Here is an 18,004-nt window from a genome sequence, read left to right as displayed (position 1 = left end):
TCTGCGTGGGTTTACTCCCACAGCCCAATGATGTGCAGATTGGCCATGTTAAATTTTCCCATAGTATCCAGGGATGTGCAGGTTAGGTTATGAGGTTACGGGGTTAGGGTAGGGTGGATGGGGAGTGGTCCTGTGTTGAGTGTTCTTTTGAATAGTCGGTGCCGACTCAATGGGCTGAATAGCCTCCTTCTGTACTGTTGGTATTCTATGAACGTACTCTAATACCTTACACTTGGTTTCAGCCTTTCTTCTCAAAAGTAGCGCGCATTACACTTTTCTATCTGGGAAAAAAAATCTCACTTTGCAATCTTACTTTTAGGCAACCATCCTCTGCTACCATATTAGTTGGATCCAAGCCAAACGGGTTTATTCACAGGATGCAGCATTGCATATCTCTGCCTCCTAAATACCTACCCAATGTTCCAGCTGACACTCTTTATGTGTACTCTCAGCCCTTATTCAAACAATACCCATCACCTCTATCTTTAACAAATTTTTAGAGCTTTCATGCATTATGCAGAGCTCTAATGTAATTTAGTCAAACAAATCCAAATGACTAATTTGCATTACTGAATTTAGGTAAGTCATGCCTGTGTAATGAAATGAATTTTAATTTGATACAGTATTACTTGATGTTACATCTAACAAAACATTGATTCAAGTATTTTTATATTGGGAGTTATGTACATGTTTATATAATTAGATTAGGAATAGTTTTAAAACTCCTGCTGCAGAGGCAGAAAGGGAGGTTGGCGTCACCAAATCGTTGCACTGCTGTTGGACGGCGAATGCAAAGAAGGTATGGCGGTGGTGGGAAGGAGAGGGGTTAGAGTGGGTTAGGATGGAGGAGGAGTCCTCTAAGGGGTCCAGCCTAAGGGCCATGGTGACAGCGGTGCTTCCGCTGGCAACAAGGAGGTCCACAGTGAGCTTGGTGGTACAATCCACAATTAGAGCTGAGGAGACACTTTTTAGGATGGAGGGGATGTTGGTGCTGACAACGCTGTGTGGAAACCATGGATTCAAGCTGGGGGAACCACATGGCATTTATAGGAGGTGGAAAGAAGTGGGGCTGGTGAGGGCAAGGAATTTGTATCTGGAGGAGAGGTTTGCAATTCTGGAAGAGCTGTGGGAGGGTGGAGATGCTGAAGGGAAGCAAATTCAGGTATATGCAAGTGTGGGACTTTGCGTGGAAGAAATGGAAAGGGTTTCCCAAGCTGCTGGAGTATACTCTATTGGAGCGGTTGCTACTCCCGGATGTGGAAGGGGAGGGTAGGATTGGAGGTATATATGGGTGTCTGGGGGAGCAGGGGCGCAGGTGGTGAAGATGAATGAGAAATGGGAGGTGGAGCTGGGGGGAAAATAGTGAGGGGAGTGTGGAGTGAGGCAATGCTCAGGGTGTATTCGACCTCCTCGTGTGCGAGAATGAATTTTATTCAGTTTAATGTGGTGCATATGACTCGGGAGGATGAATGGGTTTTTCCAGGGGATGGCAGACGAGCACGAGAAGTGTGGGCAAGAACCAGAAAACCACATGCATATGTTCTGGGGCTGTGAGAAGTGGAGAGATACTGGGAGGCGGTGTTTGGGACATTATCGAGATTGTGGGAGTAGAGGCTGGCCTAGACTCTATGGTGGCAATTTTTGGGGTATTGGAAATGCCAGAGCTGATGGAGCGGAGGAAGCCCGGCGAAGGATTCTGTTGGAATGGCGGTCGACAATGCCACCAGGGTGGTGGCCTGACTGGAGGACTTGTATGAATTTCTCCGGCTGGAAAAGATCAAGTTCGAATTGAGGGGATCAGCAGAGGCTTTGAGACATGGTGGGGACTGATCATGGCCATGTTTGAGGAACTGTTCGTCACGGGAGGGGAGAGGGTGAAAAGGGGGGACAAGTTGCGCAAACTGTGATTTGTGAGGTGTGGAGAATGTTTTTTGATTTATCTATGTTTTTGTACTTTTGAATATATTTGGAATAAAATACATTTTTAAAAAAAGGAATAGCTTTAATACAACCGCAACATAACAATTTGCTGCTTATAAATTTTTAAAATTGTTTGAATGCAAATAGTATATAACAGGCTGAAGGTTTAAAAAACAGCAAATATCATCAGTAAATCTTTCCAATATCACAACATTAATGCAGTTGAAGAAACAGGTATCTTGTAACTATAATGCATCTGTGGATTAACAACAAAAATCTATATTCAAACGGCTTAATAAATGATATACATTTATCCATTTTAAATCTGATTTTAATTTTGCTTTCTGCTTTCAATGCTATGACAATAAATTATGTGCAGTGCTTTTTTTAAATCCAATTAGGGTCATATGGAAGGGGAGGTTTGGGGTCTTGCAGCTCATCCTAATCTTCCCATCTGTGCTACTGTAAGTGATGACAAAACATTGCGAATCTGGGAACTCTCCTATAACCATCGTATGCTAGCAGTGCGTAAGCTTAAAAAAGGTAAATGCTAAATTATTTTCTTAGTTAGCTTAATCGGTCAAAAGTGTCACTTTTGCTCATTCTCCATAAAACCATTTTTGTACTGCAAATCCTAATTGTTTAATATGTTTATGCATAGAATAAACATTTACACTGATGAATATTTCATAGGAACTGATCATGCAGAAGAGCACGTGATGCAAATTTAAAATTTAAAGTGTTTTGTGCATTCAATTCATTAACTAGAATATTACATATTCATCCTTTTCATTTTCTTGTTTGGTCATGTTCATTTTAATTTGCTAGAACTATTGCAATGTTGACCATTTCCACATAACTGGGTTCCAATAATATTGTGATCATAAAAATTAGATTTAGGCCATGATTGATTTTTGTAGATATTGCGAGCAAATGTTCTTCAATCAGTGTTTATCTATATTATGTGTCTTGTGTCTACATTTATAATGGAAATTGCCTATGCAAACTTGTTAATCTGTAATCATAGAATTTACAGTGCAGAAGGAGGCCATTCGGTCCATCAAGTCTGCACCGGCCCTTCGAAAGAGCACCCTACCTAAGCCCACAACTCCACCCTATCCCCGTAACCCCACCTGAGTTTTTTGGACACTAAGGGCAATTTATCATGGCAGATCAGCCTAACCTGCACATCTTTGGACTGTGGGAGGAAACCGGAGCACCCGGAGGAAACCCACGCAGACACAGGGAGAACTTACAGACTTCACACAGGCAGTGACTCAAGCAGGGAATCGAACCTGGGGCCCTGGAGCTGTGAAGCAACTGTGCTAGCCACTGTGCTACCGTTTCCCCCCCTAATAGCAGTCTCTCACCAGCATTGGTATTGCCTCCCATGCGCCAAACAAATTTACTTCTCTGCTTCTTCAATAGCTGGAAGGTTTTCTAGAAGTATTATCTAAGGACACAATGTTTGACTTTAAAATGACAATTGAATTAAATCTGTACACCCTGGACCAATTTTCCTCTGTCATGTAATCCAGTTTGAGATCTACACATGATTTTCACTCCGTGGCCATGATGGGAGTGAGCAAGGAGGAGGGATGGGGGAGAGGGAATGGTGGGAGAGAGAGGGAGATGTGTCAGTGTGGGTGGGAGAGAGGAAGAGATGGAGAGAGAGGAGGAACAAGAGGTGGGAGACCAAAAAGTTAAAAAGAGGGAGGTGTGGGTGGGAAATAGGTGGAATTGTGGACAGGAGAGAGGGAGAGGTTTTGAGTGTTTTTGTGTGAGATAGAAGTGGGAGCGTGTCCCTGTATGTGAGAGAGAGAGGTGGGAGTGTGTGAGAGAGAGAGAGGTGGGAGTGTGTGAGGGAGAGAGGTGGGAGTGTGTGAGAGAGAGAGAGGTAGGAGTATGTGTGAGAGAGAGAAGTGGGAGTGTGTGAGAGAGAGAGGTGGGAGTGTGTGAGAGAGAGAGGTGGGAGTGTGTGAGAGAGAGAGGTGGGAGTGTGTGAGAGAGAGAGGTGGGAGTGTGTGAGAGAGAGAGGTGGGAGTGTGTGAGAGAGAGAGGTGGGAGTGTGTGAGAGAGAGAGGTGGGAGTGTGTGAGAGAGAGAGGTGGGAGTGTGTGAGAGAGAGAGATGGGAGTGTGTGAGAGAGAGAGGTGGGAGTGTGTGAGAGAGAGAGGTGGGAGTGTGTGAGAGAGAGAGGTGGGAGTGTGTGTGTGAGAGAGGTGGGAGTGCGTGTGAGAGAGAGGTGGGAGTGCGTGTGAGAGAGAGGTGGGAGTGCGTGTGAGAGAGAGGTGGGAGTGCGTGTGAGAGAGAGGTGGGAGTGCGTGTGAGAGAGGTGGGAGTGCGTGTGAGAGAGAGGTGGGAGTGCGTGTGAGAGAGAGGTGGGAGTGCGTGTGAGAGAGGTGGGAGTGCGTGTGAGAGAGAGGTGGGAGTGCGTGTGAGAGAGAGAGGTGCGAGTGTGAGAGAGGTGGGAGTGCGTGTGAGAGAGGTGGGAGTGCATGTGAGAGAGGGAGAGGGGCATGTGAGTGTGTGTGTGTGAGAGAGGGAGAGAGGCGTGTGTGTGTGAGGGAGAGAGGCGTCGGAGTGTGTGTGTGAGAGAGAGACATGGGAGAGTTGTATGTGAGAGAGAGAGTGAGAGGTGGGAGTGTGTGTGTGAGAGAGAAAGAGGTGGGAGTGTGTTTGTGAGAGAGGTGGGTGTGTGTGTGAGAGAGGTGGGAGTGTGTGTGTGAGAGAGGTGGGAGTGTGTGTGTGAGAGAGGTGGGAGTGTGTGTGTGAGAGAGGTGGGAGTGTGTGTGTGAGAGAGGTGGGAGTGTGTGTGTGAGAGAGGTGGGAGTGTGTGTGTGAGAGAGGTGGGAGTGTGTGTGTGAGAGAGGTGGGAGTGTGTGTGTGAGAGAGGTGGGAGTGTGTGTGAGAGAGGTGGGAGTGTGTGTGTGAGAGAGAGAGATGGGAGTGTATGTGTGAGAGAGAAAGAGGTGGGAGTGTGTGTGAGAGAGAGAGAGGTGGGAATGTGTGAGAGAGAGGTGAGAATGTGTGAGAGAGAGGTGGGAGTGCGTGTGAGAGAGAGGTGGGAGTGCGTGTGAGAGAGGTGGGAGTGTGTGAGAGAGGTGGGAGTGCGTGTGAGAGTGTGTGAGAGAGGGAGAGAGGCATGTGAGTGTGTGTCTGAGAGAGAGAGGTGGGAGTGTGTGAGGGAGAGAGGCGTCGGGAGTGTGTGTGTGTGTGTGTGAGAGAGACATGGGAGTGTTGTATGTGAGAGAGAGAGAGAGGTGGGAGTGTGTGTGTGTGAGAGAAAGAGGTGGGAGTGTGTGTGAGAGAGGTGGGAGTGTGTGTGAGAGAGGTGGGAGTGTGTGTGAGAGAGAGGTGGGAGTGCGTGTGAGAGAGAGGTGGGAGTGCGTGTGAGAGAGGTGGGAGTGCGTGTCAGAGAGAGGTGGGAGTGCGTGTGAGATGAAGTGGGAGTGCGTGTGAGAGAGGTGGGAGTGCGTGTGAGAGAGAGGTGGGAGTGCGTGTGAGAGAGGTGGGAGTGCGTGTGAGAGAGAGGTGGGAGTGCATATGAGAGAGGTGGGAGTGCGTGTGAGAGAGAGAGGTGGGAGTGCGTGTCAGAGAGAGAGAGGTGGGAGTGCGTGTCAGAGAGAGAGAGGTGGGAGTGCGTGTCAGAGAGAGAGAGGTGGGAGTGCGTATCAGAGAGAGAGAGGTGTGAGTGCGTGTCAGAGAGAGAGAGGTGGGAGTGCGTGTCAGAGAGAGAGAGGTGGGAGTGCGTGTCAGAGAGAGAGAGGTGGGAGTGCGTGTCAGAGAGAGAGAGGTGGGAGTGCGTGTCAGAGAGAGAGAGGTGGGAGTGCGTGTCAGAGAGAGAGAGGTGGGAGTGCGTGTCAGAGAGAGAGAGGTGGGAGTGTGTGTCAGAGAGAGAGAGGTGGGGGTGCGTGTCAGAGAGAGAGAGGTGGGAGTGCGTGTCAGAGAGAGAGAGGTGGGAGTGCGTGTCAGAGAGAGAGAGGTGGGAGTGCGTGTCAGAGAGAGAGAGGTGGGAGTGCGTGTCAGAGAGAGAGAGGTGGGAGTGCGTATCAGAGAGAGAGAGGTGGGAGTGCGTATGAGAGAGGTGGGAGTGCGTGTGAGAGAGAGAGGTGGGAGTGCGTGTCAGAGAGAGAGAGGGGGGAGTGCGTGTCAGAGAGAGAGAGGTGTGAGTGCGTGTCAGAGAGAGAGAGGTGGGAGTGCGTGTCAGAGAGAGAGAGGTGGGAGTGCGTGTCAGAGAGAGAGAGGTGGGAGTGCGTGTCAGAGAGAGAGAGGTGGGAGTGCGTGTCAGAGAGAGAGAGGTGGGAGTGCGTGTCAGAGAGAGAGGTGGGAGTGCGTGTCAGAGAGAGAGAGGTGGGAGTGCGTGTCAGAGAGAGAGAGGTGGGAGTGCGTGTCAGAGAGAGAGAGGTGGGAGTGCGTGTCAGAGAGAGAGAGGTGGGAGTGCATGTCAGAGAGAGAGAGGTGGGAGTGCGTGTCAGAGAGAGAGAGGTGGGAGTGCGTGTCAGAGAGAGAGAGGTGGGAGTGCGTGTCAGAGAGAGAGAGGTGGGAGTGCGTGTCAGAGAGAGAGGTGGGAGTGCGTGTCAGAGAGAGAGAGGTGGGAGTGCGTGTCAGAGAGAGAGAGGTGGGAGTGCGTGTCAGAGAGAGAGAGGTGGGAGTGCGTGTCAGAGAGAGAGAGTTGGGAGTGCGTGTCAGAGAGAGAGAGGTGGGAGTGCGTGTCAGAGAGAGAGAGGTGGGAGTGCGTGTCAGAGAGAGAGAGGTGGGAGTGCGTGTCAGAGAGAGAGAGGTTGGAGTGCGTGTCAGAGAGAGAGAGGTCGGAGTGTGTGTGTGAGACGTGTGAGAGAGGTGGTGGACTGACTTTGGGGGAGCAGTTGGTGACTTACTTGCAGACTTTCCAGCCTCAGCTGCGCTTGTAGCCTCAATATTTATATGGTTGGTCCAGTTATGTTACTGGTCAATGGCAAATGAAAAAAAGTGTCTCCTTTTAACATATATCCATTAGGTGTCGTATAATATAACAAACTTAGGACAGAGGTTGCACAAAGCTGTTACCATTACTTGCTTACTAAACTACCTCTTTGCCAGAGGATGAAGTAATGCTGTAATAAAAATTGAAATAGGATTAAAGCCATAAGGCAACTCATAAAATAAACAAGTTATTTAATTTGTTGATTTGAAAATATTAAGATGCTTCCTTTCTTATTCCTTCTTTTAGGTGGGAGATGTTGTTCTTTCTCACCAGATGGAAAAGTCCTAGCTGTTGGGTTAAATGATGGGAGTTTTCATGTAGTCAATGCTGATACCCTGGAGGATATTGTGTCTTTTCACCACAGGAAGGAAAATATATCGGATGTCAAATTTTCACCAGGTAAACCTGAACGATCAAGTTTTGCTTCCAGTTAGGTCTGTCAATTATGAAAGTACAATTCTACTGCAGCATTTACGTGGAATTGGTAACATTATGCTCAATGAATCGATAACCTACTGGATGACAAGCCAATAAACTAAATTGAGGGTCTAACTGATGTAAAGATCAATCACTTTATGATTATGTAAAACATCAGATTGGATAAAAGCAAATTACTGCGGATGCTGGAATCTGAAACGAAAGGGAAAATGCTAGAATCTTATACTGTGGAGTGAGAATGAAAGATTGGATTACTCCATTAAATTTATTCAAAGGCATCAATTATTTATGAATAGGTGAATTTTCCATTTTATTTTTAATTATGGTACATTATTTTGATTAAATGTTACTATGTAAAAGAACACATGACACACTACATAGGTTCGATGTCGACCCCAGGTCACTGTCTGTGTGGAGTTAGTACATTCTCCCCATTCGTGGGTTTCACCTCCACAGCCCAAGGATATGCATGTGAGGTGGATTGGCCATGGTAAATTGCCCCTTAATTGGAAAAAAAAATTGGGTAATCTAAATTTAAAAAAAAAACATATTACATAGATTTAATTGAATGTATAAATTAGAACCTAAACTTATAGAATTTATAATATGAACAGGCTCCTTTAGAGTGAATCAAAAGATAATTCACCACACAAGAATATGTCATTTTTGCAACTTCTGGCAAAGGACAGGAGAAAAACATCTCCTGAAACATTCTGCCAGGCATATTCATTAATTCTAAATCGCTCAATTATTTTTTCTCTCTCTCACTTATGGGAAGTTAGGAATGTACTGTTCAACAATGTATTGTTCAACATTTCGCTAAAATAACTACTTTGCCAATGCCGCTGCTGGACACCAAGAGATGCCAGTAGTTAATTAATGTAAAGCAATTCATAGCAATAAATTGTTGATTTAAAAAAAAGAACAAGCAATAAACATTACCAGAATATTGGGAGGGTGAGTGTATGGGAGCGTGCATGGTTATGTGTTGGTGTTTGTTTCTGTTGGTGTGTGATGGTGCGAGTGATTTAGAAAACTGAAATTGGGGGTAGGGTAGACTCTCAACCTCATCCAATCACTCACTCAGTCACTCACCTCACTGACTGACTCACCCCCCCCCTCCCCTATTCAATCACTCACCCCATACACCAACAGAAACCCACCCACTCAGTTACTCACTCACGTATATATACACACACACACACACACACACACTTCCTTCACTCACTCGCGTCCTCTCATTTACCTCTACACACCCACTCGGGCACAACCTCCTCCCTGGTCCTGCCAAACCGATAAAACTTCAAGCTCTCCAGGCCCAATGTGTCTTTACCCTCCCTGGACCACCAAGTGCTCGTTCTCCCCGTCCCCGAAGTTCGTGTCTCCTGGGCTCTAGCCCCAATGTAGCTTGGCTGCTTGCACTCCGGCACTGCCGTACCTGGCTTCCCCCCAGCTCCAGCCCCACCATTGCATGACTCCACTTACTCTGGCATAGCCATTGCCTGGCTCCCCAGGGTCCGACCCCACCATTATTCTAAATGCATCTGGACTGAGGAATCTGGGTGTCTTTGTTGAGGAATTGCAGAAAGTCGGTATGCAGGTACAGCATGTAATTTAATAGGTAAATGGAATGTTAGCATTTATTGCCAAAGGACTGGAGCATAGAAGTAGAGATGTGTTATTGCAATTGCGTGGGAGTTCGTGGGACCACATCTGGAGTATTGTGTCCAGTTTTGGTCGTCACATTTGAGGAAGGATGTGGTGGCATTGGAGGCAGTTCAGAGGTGGTTCACCAGATTGATTCCGGGGATAAAATGGTTCACAAATGAGGAGAGATTAAATAGTTTGGGCTTATTCTCGCTGGAGTTTAGAATGATGAGAGGAGTTCTGATCGAGGTGTGTAAAAAAAAAAAAAGGATTGATAAAGTAAACGTGGACCAAATGTTCCCCCTTGGAGGGCAATCTTGAATGAGAGGTCACAGGTATAGATTGAGAGGCGGTAGATTTAGAACTGATTTAGAACTCTACTTCGCGCAGAGGGTGGTGGATTTATGGAACTCGCTGCCCCATAGTGCAGTGGATTCTGAGTCATTAAATGGTTTCAAGAAGGAGATTGATTTTTTTCTGATTTAACAAATGGATTGAAGGGATATGGTGAACATTTTCATTTTCCCTTACTCAAGGGGCCAATGAGCAAATTTTAGAAAGATAGGGGGCGAGATTCTCCCAAACCGGGAGAAATCGTAAGGCTGGCGTCAAAAACGGGCGGGTTTGACGCCAGCCACCCCCCCCCCCCCCCCCCGACCGGGAACCGATTCTGGTCCCCGGTCGGGGCTAGCATGCCGCGGCCGTGAACTCCGGCATCGCGGGCTTAACGAATTTCGTTAAGCCCGCTTGCCAGAGTTTGCGACGGCTGACGGGTTGGAGTCATGCGCGGGTTGGAGTCTTCCAATCCGCGCATGCACGGATGACGTCATCGCGCATTTGCGCGAAACCCGCGCATGCGCGGGCCGGGATGCCCCTCAGCCGTCCCGCGAATGGATACAGCGGGGCGGCGGAAGGACAAAGAGTGCGCGGAGTAAGTACCCGCTGCCCGCGATCGGTGCCCACCGATCGCGGGCCCATGGCACCCTTGGCACGGCCGTGGTACTGCCGTGCCAATCGGTGCCATGGTTCCCAAGATACGAACTTTACGGCCGTTTTTACGAACGGTCAGACCAGGTGTGTTTGACGTTCCTAAAAACGGTCGTAAAGGGCTTGGACTTCGGCCCATCGGCCAGCTGAGAATCGCTGCTCGCCGTAAAAAAACAGCGGCAGCGATTCGTGTCGGGAGGCGGGCGTGGTGGGGGGGGGGGGGGAATAGCGGGAGGGCGTCAGACTAGCGTGGCCGTAAAAATTTACGACCCCCGCTATTCTCCGCACCGTCGTGAGTGCGGAGAATCGCCCCCAGGATTTGGCACAACTTGTAATTGACTTTCAAATAAAAAACTGAGGTATTAAGAAACAATTGCTGAACAAAAATAATGCAATGTCATTGCAATAAACTAATAAAGGTGACCAGGGCAGCACAGTGGCGCAGTGGTAGCTCTGCAGCTCACGGCGCCGAGGTCTCAGGTTCGATACCGGCTCTGGGTCACTGACCATATGGAGTTTGCACATTCTCCCCGTGTTTGTGTGGGTTTCGCCCCCACAACCCAAAAGATGTGCAGGGTAGGCAAATTGGCCACGCTAAATTGTCCCTTAATTAGAAAAATGAATTGGGTAATCTAAATTTTTAAAAAGAAAAAAAAAGATGACCAGAGGGTGAGAGAGCCAGAGTGTGTGCACCAGGTTCACTCCTAACTCAGTGCTCGCTCAATCACCCTCACCCATTGTGAGTGGGTTGGGTGTATGTGGTGGTGAGAGGGTGAGAAGCCTGAGATTGGGAATAAGACAGGCACTCCACTCACTCAGTCCGTCCCCGACACACACATACCATAGTCACTCACTTCTTTACACAAACTCTCACTCCCAGTCGCGCACACATTCATGCACTCTCACTCCTATGCACACTCACTCCCACATGCACACACTTACTCACTCCCACGTACTCACTCCCACAAACACTTTCACTCCCACTCTCACTCACTCACTTCCACACACACGCATTCTCACTACCACACACTCATCTCTCATTCCCATGAACACTCACTGTCATACACACCCACTCACACACACACATGTGCACACACGCAGGGTGGGATTCTTCGGCCAGCCAAGGTCAATGGACCTTTACATGGTCCGCGTCCTGTCAGTAGCGTTCTTGCGATGGACGCGGCTGAAGAATCCTGCCCCCACACAAATAAAATCTCCCACACACGCCAGTCAGCTTCTTCCCCACCCTCACTGACTAAGGGATCCACAACATCTCACTGCCGGCCTCACAGCTAGCCTCTCCTGCCCGAAGCCTCTCCACCCCAGGCCCCGGCACTCTTCCCCTCCCTAGGGTCCTGGTACTCTGCACTCTCCCTCCCCAAGACCACGGCACTTGAAAGAAAACTCCTTCCACTGGTGTCTGCTGCTCCTCCAATCACAGACTGTTTCTTTCCCCCCGGTAAGCCTATCAGTGACAAACGCAGGAAAGGAATGGTCTGTGATTGGAGAAGCAGCTATTTGACTAACATTTTGAAAACTGTCTTCGTAGATTGGATGTGGTGCTCGAGCCTCCAATTGGACAAGCCTACCTGAGAGGAATTTCTCAGCCTCGTTTTTTCTATTCCATGGAATGTTATAGTTAGGGGTTAGATCAGTAGTGTGCGTTGATGTGCTATGTTTGCATAAGTGGGAGTGATGTTCTTTCTTGCTCACCTTTTGTGTTTATTCCGAGCCAGTCTGCTGACTTAGTGCATAGTTCACTACATATTTTCTCACAATTGTAAGATTCTCTTGCTAAAATCAAGCTGCTGAAACCTTCAGAAACATTACCAGCTTAAAAATTCAGGGCTGGATTTTATGGGGGCAGGGGATGTATTCCCTGTTCTCCCTGACTGAAACGTCTGTGGTCAGCCTGCCCACCTGAAACCTGAATACCCTGTAGCAATATTAGGTTGGCGACGGCATTAATTGAGTCAGAGAAGGACTTGCCTATCTGGGAGGAAGTTTTGCAGTGGTGAGCTGCCAGCCCATCTGATTGCTTGGCAGTTAGGTCGTCATAGCAATGCCGGAATTGAATAGTGGCCGCTGTCGGGACTACAAGCAGCCCATGAAGAAGAGGTGTCATGGATTCTAGATATCCATAGATATATAGATAAAAGATAGGAGTAGGAGGAGGCCTTTTTGCCTTTCAAGCTTGCTCCGTCATTCATCACAATCATGGCAGATCATCCAACTCAATAGCCTAAGTGCTATATCTAGCCACCTCTTGAATATTTTCAATGCTTTAGCATCAACTACTTCCTGTGGTAATGAATTCCATAGCCTCAGCACTCTTTGGGTGAAGAAATGTCTCCTCATCTCTGTCTGAAATGGTTTACCCTGAATCCTCAGACTGTGACCCCTGGTTTTGGACACACCCACCATCAGGAACATCTTCCTTGCAACTACCTTGTCTAGTCCTGTTAGAATTTTATAAGTCTCTCAGAGATTCCCCCTTCATTCTTCTGAACTTCAGTGAAAAGAATCCTAACTTAGTCAATCTCTTCTCATATGACAGACCCACCATCCCTGGAATCAGTCTGGTAAACCTTCGCTGCACTCCCTCGAGAGCAAGAACATCCTTCCTCAGAAAACGAGACCAAAACTGCACACAATATTCTCGATGCAGCCTCACCAAGACCCTGTATAATTGCAACAACACATCCCTGCTTCTGTACTCAAAATTTCTCGCAATGAAGGCCAACATACCATTAGCCTTCGCTACCGCCTGCTGCACCTGCGTGCTTACCTTCAGCGACTGGTGCACAAGGACACCCAGGTCCCGCTGCACGCTCCCCCTCCCAATTTACAACCATTCAGGTTGTAATCTGCCTTCCTGTTTTTGCTTCCAAAGTGAATAACCTCACACTTCCAAATTATACTGCATCTTCAGGTGAATATGGAGATTTTGAATTGTCCTGTCTGGTAGACCCCAACGAATGGAGGAAGGGGTGAAGAGATGTGTTTTTGAGGTCTTGAGGGAGTCTTAAATAGGAACATATGATTTTTAAGGGGGTCTTCAATGGTCACAGGGTCGCTTCCCCCCCCCCCCCCCCCCCCCCCCCCCCAAAAAGGAGGCACCCCTCACTACCTGCCCAACAGCAGCCTGCACAGTGAAGGCTTCCCATCTTGCCTCTGCCTTCCCCTGCCACTCTTAATATAGCAGCGGAGGTTGAATGAGGCCCTTTAATTGGCCACTGAAGACTCCATCCCCCACACAAAAGCCCATGGGAAGACGGGCTGCCTGTTGCCTTACAAAGCTACCATAATAAAGGAGACCGATCAGGATGGATGGGGAGGCGGGCAGGCTACCTGTTTTATTTAGCCCCCTATATTCAAACCCACTGGCAGGACAGCCGTAAAATCGCAACCTTAGTTTTTAGATGTGTGTGTTTGGTGACTACTAATAATATTTATTATGCTCCTAGATGCAGGGAAATATCTTGCAGTAACGTCGCATGACAATTTTGTGGACATCTACAATGTACTTTCAAGTAAAAGAGTTGGTATATGTAAAGGGGCTTCTAGTTACATTACCCATATAGACTGGGATGTAAAAGGTAAGTTATTCTTCAAGTGTTTTCAATATTTTCTATAAATATTTCAAAATCAAAAATACAATACAAAATTAAACTTTAAAAAATGCTCACAAAAATTCTGTTTGTGAAACTTCTTAGGATATGTCAGTTTCAAATAAAGTGTACAAAGTCACTAATTTTAAACCTATTTGCTTTTGAGATGTAAAGTATGAAATAGGTTTATTGAAAGGGGCAATACATTATTTTAATAGCATGTTATTTTCCTAAAGGACGAGGCTCAAAACTGAAATCAAGTCTGGACTCCTGCTTCATTCTTAAGCACTATAGTACTTCAAATATTAGAGCCGCATGAGTATTTATAACAGGATGAGTAGAATTCTTTGGCATTATTTTCATGTGGTTTAAGGAGTTTCCTCTTTCCAAAAACTGAACCAAAAACTGCATTCCTGCTCTTTTCCTGCTGGGACCTCAGACCCTTCATGTAGTATTAAGGTGTTCAGGTCTGAAAGGTTAATGTTTGGGAGTAAAGAAACTATCACACCCATGATAATGTACAAAAAGAGTAACATGAGTGAGGGCCTATCTGTAAATAATTATGTTCATACAATAAACCAGTTATTCTTCATATAATAAACCAGTTATTCTTCCGATCTATACCTCCACAACCTTGGTACGTGAAAAATTCTGATCCAGCAGCAGAGTCAAAGAACTTGGCGACGATCAAATCTTAGATCACTAAGACTCTCTGGGGACAAATTTGGATAGCACCGGAAAATGGTCACCAGGATCATGATACATGATTAACCATTGTTTCCAATGAAGGTGACATGCAAACCTCATGCTACTAATTAGTTTAAGCATGCAGTCCAGCACTAGACATTCATTTTTTTTAAATAAATTTTCACATTTTCCTCCAGAATTTACACCCCACCCACAAACAGTAAACGGTAACAAATACAAAATCAATCCCCTTAACAATAACAACAATCCCATCCTCCCACCACCCCAAATAACAGCCCACCTGTCAAGATATGCATCCAATAAAACAAACCCTCCCACGGTGGAAACAAAAGACAAAGGAAAAAAAGAAAAAAGGAGTCCGGGATCGCCCATGGTCACCCTAGAGTCCACTCCCCCCACCCACACTCAACGCCATCCAACCTCTGAAAGAGTACTGTACGTGATTCCCAAGAGTTGTGAAAGTTGTAAACCCCACCCCCCTCCAATTCCTCCCATCCACTACCTCATTTAAAACTCCTCCCCCCCAACCTCGGTTCCTTCCCCCCAACTTTCCACCCCGGCTAGACCCCTTGGACCCTGTTCTGCCAGGCTCCGATGGCCGCAGCCCCAACCCCCACCTCACTCCCGTTCACTGGCCGGTATAAACCGGCTAGCGTGGAGGTGCCCGGCCGGGTCCCTTTCCCCTTGCCCGGCCCCAAGAAAGCCCAGAATTCCCCTTTTAGTACACACACCCCGCATATCCACCTACACCCCAAAGAGCCCTCACTTCGACTGCAAGTCCCCACACTTCCCTTGTCCAAGTATATACAACATTGGCTCCTTTAGCCCACACACCCGCACGCAGTGAAACAAAAAAGAAGAAAATACAGTCCTGAGGTTACATCGGCACATGGCCATTTCTCAGTTTCTCAGTTCTGCCACAGTCCTTCTGCTTCGCAAACTCCTCCACTGCTTCCGTTGTTCCAAAATAAAAGTCCTTGTGCTTATAAGTCACCCTCAGCTTTGCTGGATATACAATGCCGCTCTGCACCTTGCTAATGTACAGTGCCCTCTTCACCCGGTTGAAAGCAGCCCGCCTCCTCGCCAGTTTCACCGTAAAGTCCTGGTATACACTTATACCAGCTCCAGCCCACTGCACCACCCGCTTCTGCTTGGCTCAGGACAGGACCTTCTTCTTCACACTGTACCTACGGAAGCACAGAGTCACTACCCGTGGCAGCTCACTCGCCTTTGGTACAGGCCTCCACGACCGATGCGTCCGATCCAGTTCATATCGGGAGGGATCCTCCCCCTCCCCCAATAGTTTTGCCAGCATAGCGGCAAAATACTCAATCGGCCTCGGCCCTTCAACTCCTTCGGGCAGCCCCACAATCCTCAAATTCTGTCGCCTGGATCTGTTTTCCAGGTCTTCCATTTTCCCTCGTAGATCCTTGTTAATCTCCATCACCTTCCGCATCTCCTTCCCTAGCGAGGTAAGTTGATCACCATGCTGTAACAACGTCTCCTCCACTTCCTTCAGCGCCTCACCTTGCGCCCGCACCTCCGCTACTGCACCCGCCACCGCCGTCGTCACCGGGGAAATCGCCTCCTCCACCAGCACACTCAAAACCTCCCTCATCTCCTTCTTCATCGCCTCCAAGTGTTTTGTAAACTGCCTTTCGAATTCTGCAGCCATCACCGTGGTTATTTCTTCAGCCATAGGCAATGCGGCCTCCTCTGGTGCTCCAGCCTCCTTTTTCCTAGGTGACCCCTTGGTGACCTCTCCACTCCCCGAAAGACCCTCAGCTGCCTTTTTAACGGCCGTCTTCTTGCTGGTCCTGGACATCCTCTTCTGCTGTGCCTCCTGTGTGGCTTCTACATGCCTTCTGCCTGCTTTTTCTGCATCAATGGAGCCTGGGACTGGGCTTAAAGCCCCGAAAATGCCGTCCCCGAACAGGAGCCCTCCATTACGCGGCTGCCTCTCGCTCGCCATCACCGGAAGTCCCCACTAGACATTAATTTATGTCACTGCAAACCTCAACAGGGAGCCCAAGTTTGTACAATGCTAGCAACACTTAAAGCTGGCCTGCATTATTTTAAACTATCCTGCACCTTCTAAAATGGAAGTGTTTTTGGGCAAAACAGATGTTGGATGTGACTTAGGAAGAGAGTCTGACTGGTAAGAAGGGACGAGTGGTGCAACAGGGGAGAGTGTATCCTCCCAAGATTACCAGTACTACATTAAAGATCTTGGTGCAGGACATGGACAAGAGATATCAAGGAACCACGAGACCATTGCAAAGAAATATGACTAGATAGTTATTGCAATCAATGCCAGCAGTCTAGCCCTGAGGATCTGAATGCAGTGCTGCTAAAAGTTCAATGCCTTCATAGTTTTCAAGGTCAGTAAAAGCATCATGAAATGCCATGGGCCGGATTCTCCATCGGGGAGATCCTCCGCTTCGCCGACAGCGCATTCACGCCTGCAGTTTTCCCGATGGCTTGGGGGTGCCCACAACGAGAAACCCCATAAGCCGGCTGCCGGAACGGAGGATCCCCCTGCCAACAGGGGTGTGCCTTGCCAGAAAACGGGTGTGGTGAGACAGAGAATACCGCCCCATATCCTTGCAAATGAGCCAGTAGCCTCACACACCGCTCCATTCACAGTGACATTCTCTATTAAACGTGACTCATAACTAACATTCAAAACTTCACCTCACTCTGACACTGTTGCAAGCCTCACATTTTGCAGCTTGCAGATACTATTCAATTATAACGGCTACATTACCCAAATAGGTTGCACCACACTCACTGACACAATTGCCTCGCTGTTTCAAGATAACGTGTTATATAGCTGGAGGCAGAAGCACCCACCGAGTAGGGGAATGTCCACAATCCCATGGCGGAGGTGGTGTTCTTATTGAAGCGGGCATGGCTGTGGCTGAAACAATTGAAGGTGACAGTATGCGCATACCTAATCCATTTTCTCATATCCAATGCCCCCTCATCCCATAGTCCTTCTGATTAACAAGCTGCTGATTGTCTAAGCATGGACATCTTAGACCATTAGATGTAGGAACAGAAGTTGACCATTTGGCACATCAAACCTGCTCTGCTATTCAATGAGATCATGACAGATCTGATATGATAATCCTCAACTCCACTTTCTCAGTTTATCCCCATAACCCTGGATTCTCTTACTGATTAAAAATTTGTTTACCTCAGCAGTGAACATACTTGACAACCCAACCTCTATAGTTCTCTGCAGTAAAGAATTCCACAGATTCACTACCCCTTGGAAGCAGAAATCCCTCCTCATCTCTGTCTTAAATGGGCAACACCTTACTCTGAGATTATGTCCTCTGATCCTAGACTCTCCCACAAGGGGAAACAACTTCTCAGCATCTACCCTATTAAGCCCCCCGACAATCCCATACATCTCAATAATGTCACCTCTCATTCTTCTAAACACCAGCAAGAACAAGCCGAGCCTATTCAACCTCTCCTCAAAAGAAAATCCATCCATACCCGGGTTCAACCCAGTGAACTTTACAACTTTCCTTCAACGGGGGCCCAGAACTGTTCACAGTATTCCAGGTGTGATCTAACGAGTGTCTTGCATGGTTTTAGCAAGACTTCACTATTTTTATATTCCATTCCTTTGAAATAAAGGGCAACATTCCATTTGCTTCACTTTTACCTGCTGAACTTGCATGCTTGTTTTTATGCATGAGGACGACCAAATCCAA

The 18,004-nt window shown here is 47.5% G+C and overlaps 1 protein-coding gene across 15 annotated transcripts in view; it reads left to right on the top strand.

Annotated features, from left to right (window-relative positions):
- The window catches only part of LOC119972713 (echinoderm microtubule-associated protein-like 6), a 528,500-nt gene that overhangs the window by 289,440 nt on the left and 221,056 nt on the right, over positions 1 to 18,004 (top strand). For all 15 annotated transcript variants that reach the window (XR_005462144.1, XR_005462143.1, XR_005462146.1 and 12 more), the window contains 3 exons: positions 2,322 to 2,463; positions 7,132 to 7,284; positions 13,425 to 13,556. Coding sequence is in view for 11 of the 15 variants with exons in the window: in XM_038809940.1 (XP_038665868.1) it covers positions 2,322 to 2,463; positions 7,132 to 7,284; positions 13,425 to 13,556 (427 nt within the window). In the remaining 4 variants the exon portion in view is untranslated. The remainder of the gene's footprint in view (positions 1 to 2,321; positions 2,464 to 7,131; positions 7,285 to 13,424; positions 13,557 to 18,004) is intronic.

Source organism: Scyliorhinus canicula, chromosome 1 (genome assembly GCF_902713615.1).
Source record: "Scyliorhinus canicula chromosome 1, sScyCan1.1, whole genome shotgun sequence".
In the NCBI taxonomy this organism is placed as follows: domain Eukaryota; kingdom Metazoa; phylum Chordata; class Chondrichthyes; order Carcharhiniformes; family Scyliorhinidae; genus Scyliorhinus; species Scyliorhinus canicula.
Note: the sequence above shows the minus strand (reverse complement) of the source record. Positions and strands in the feature narration are given on the sequence as shown.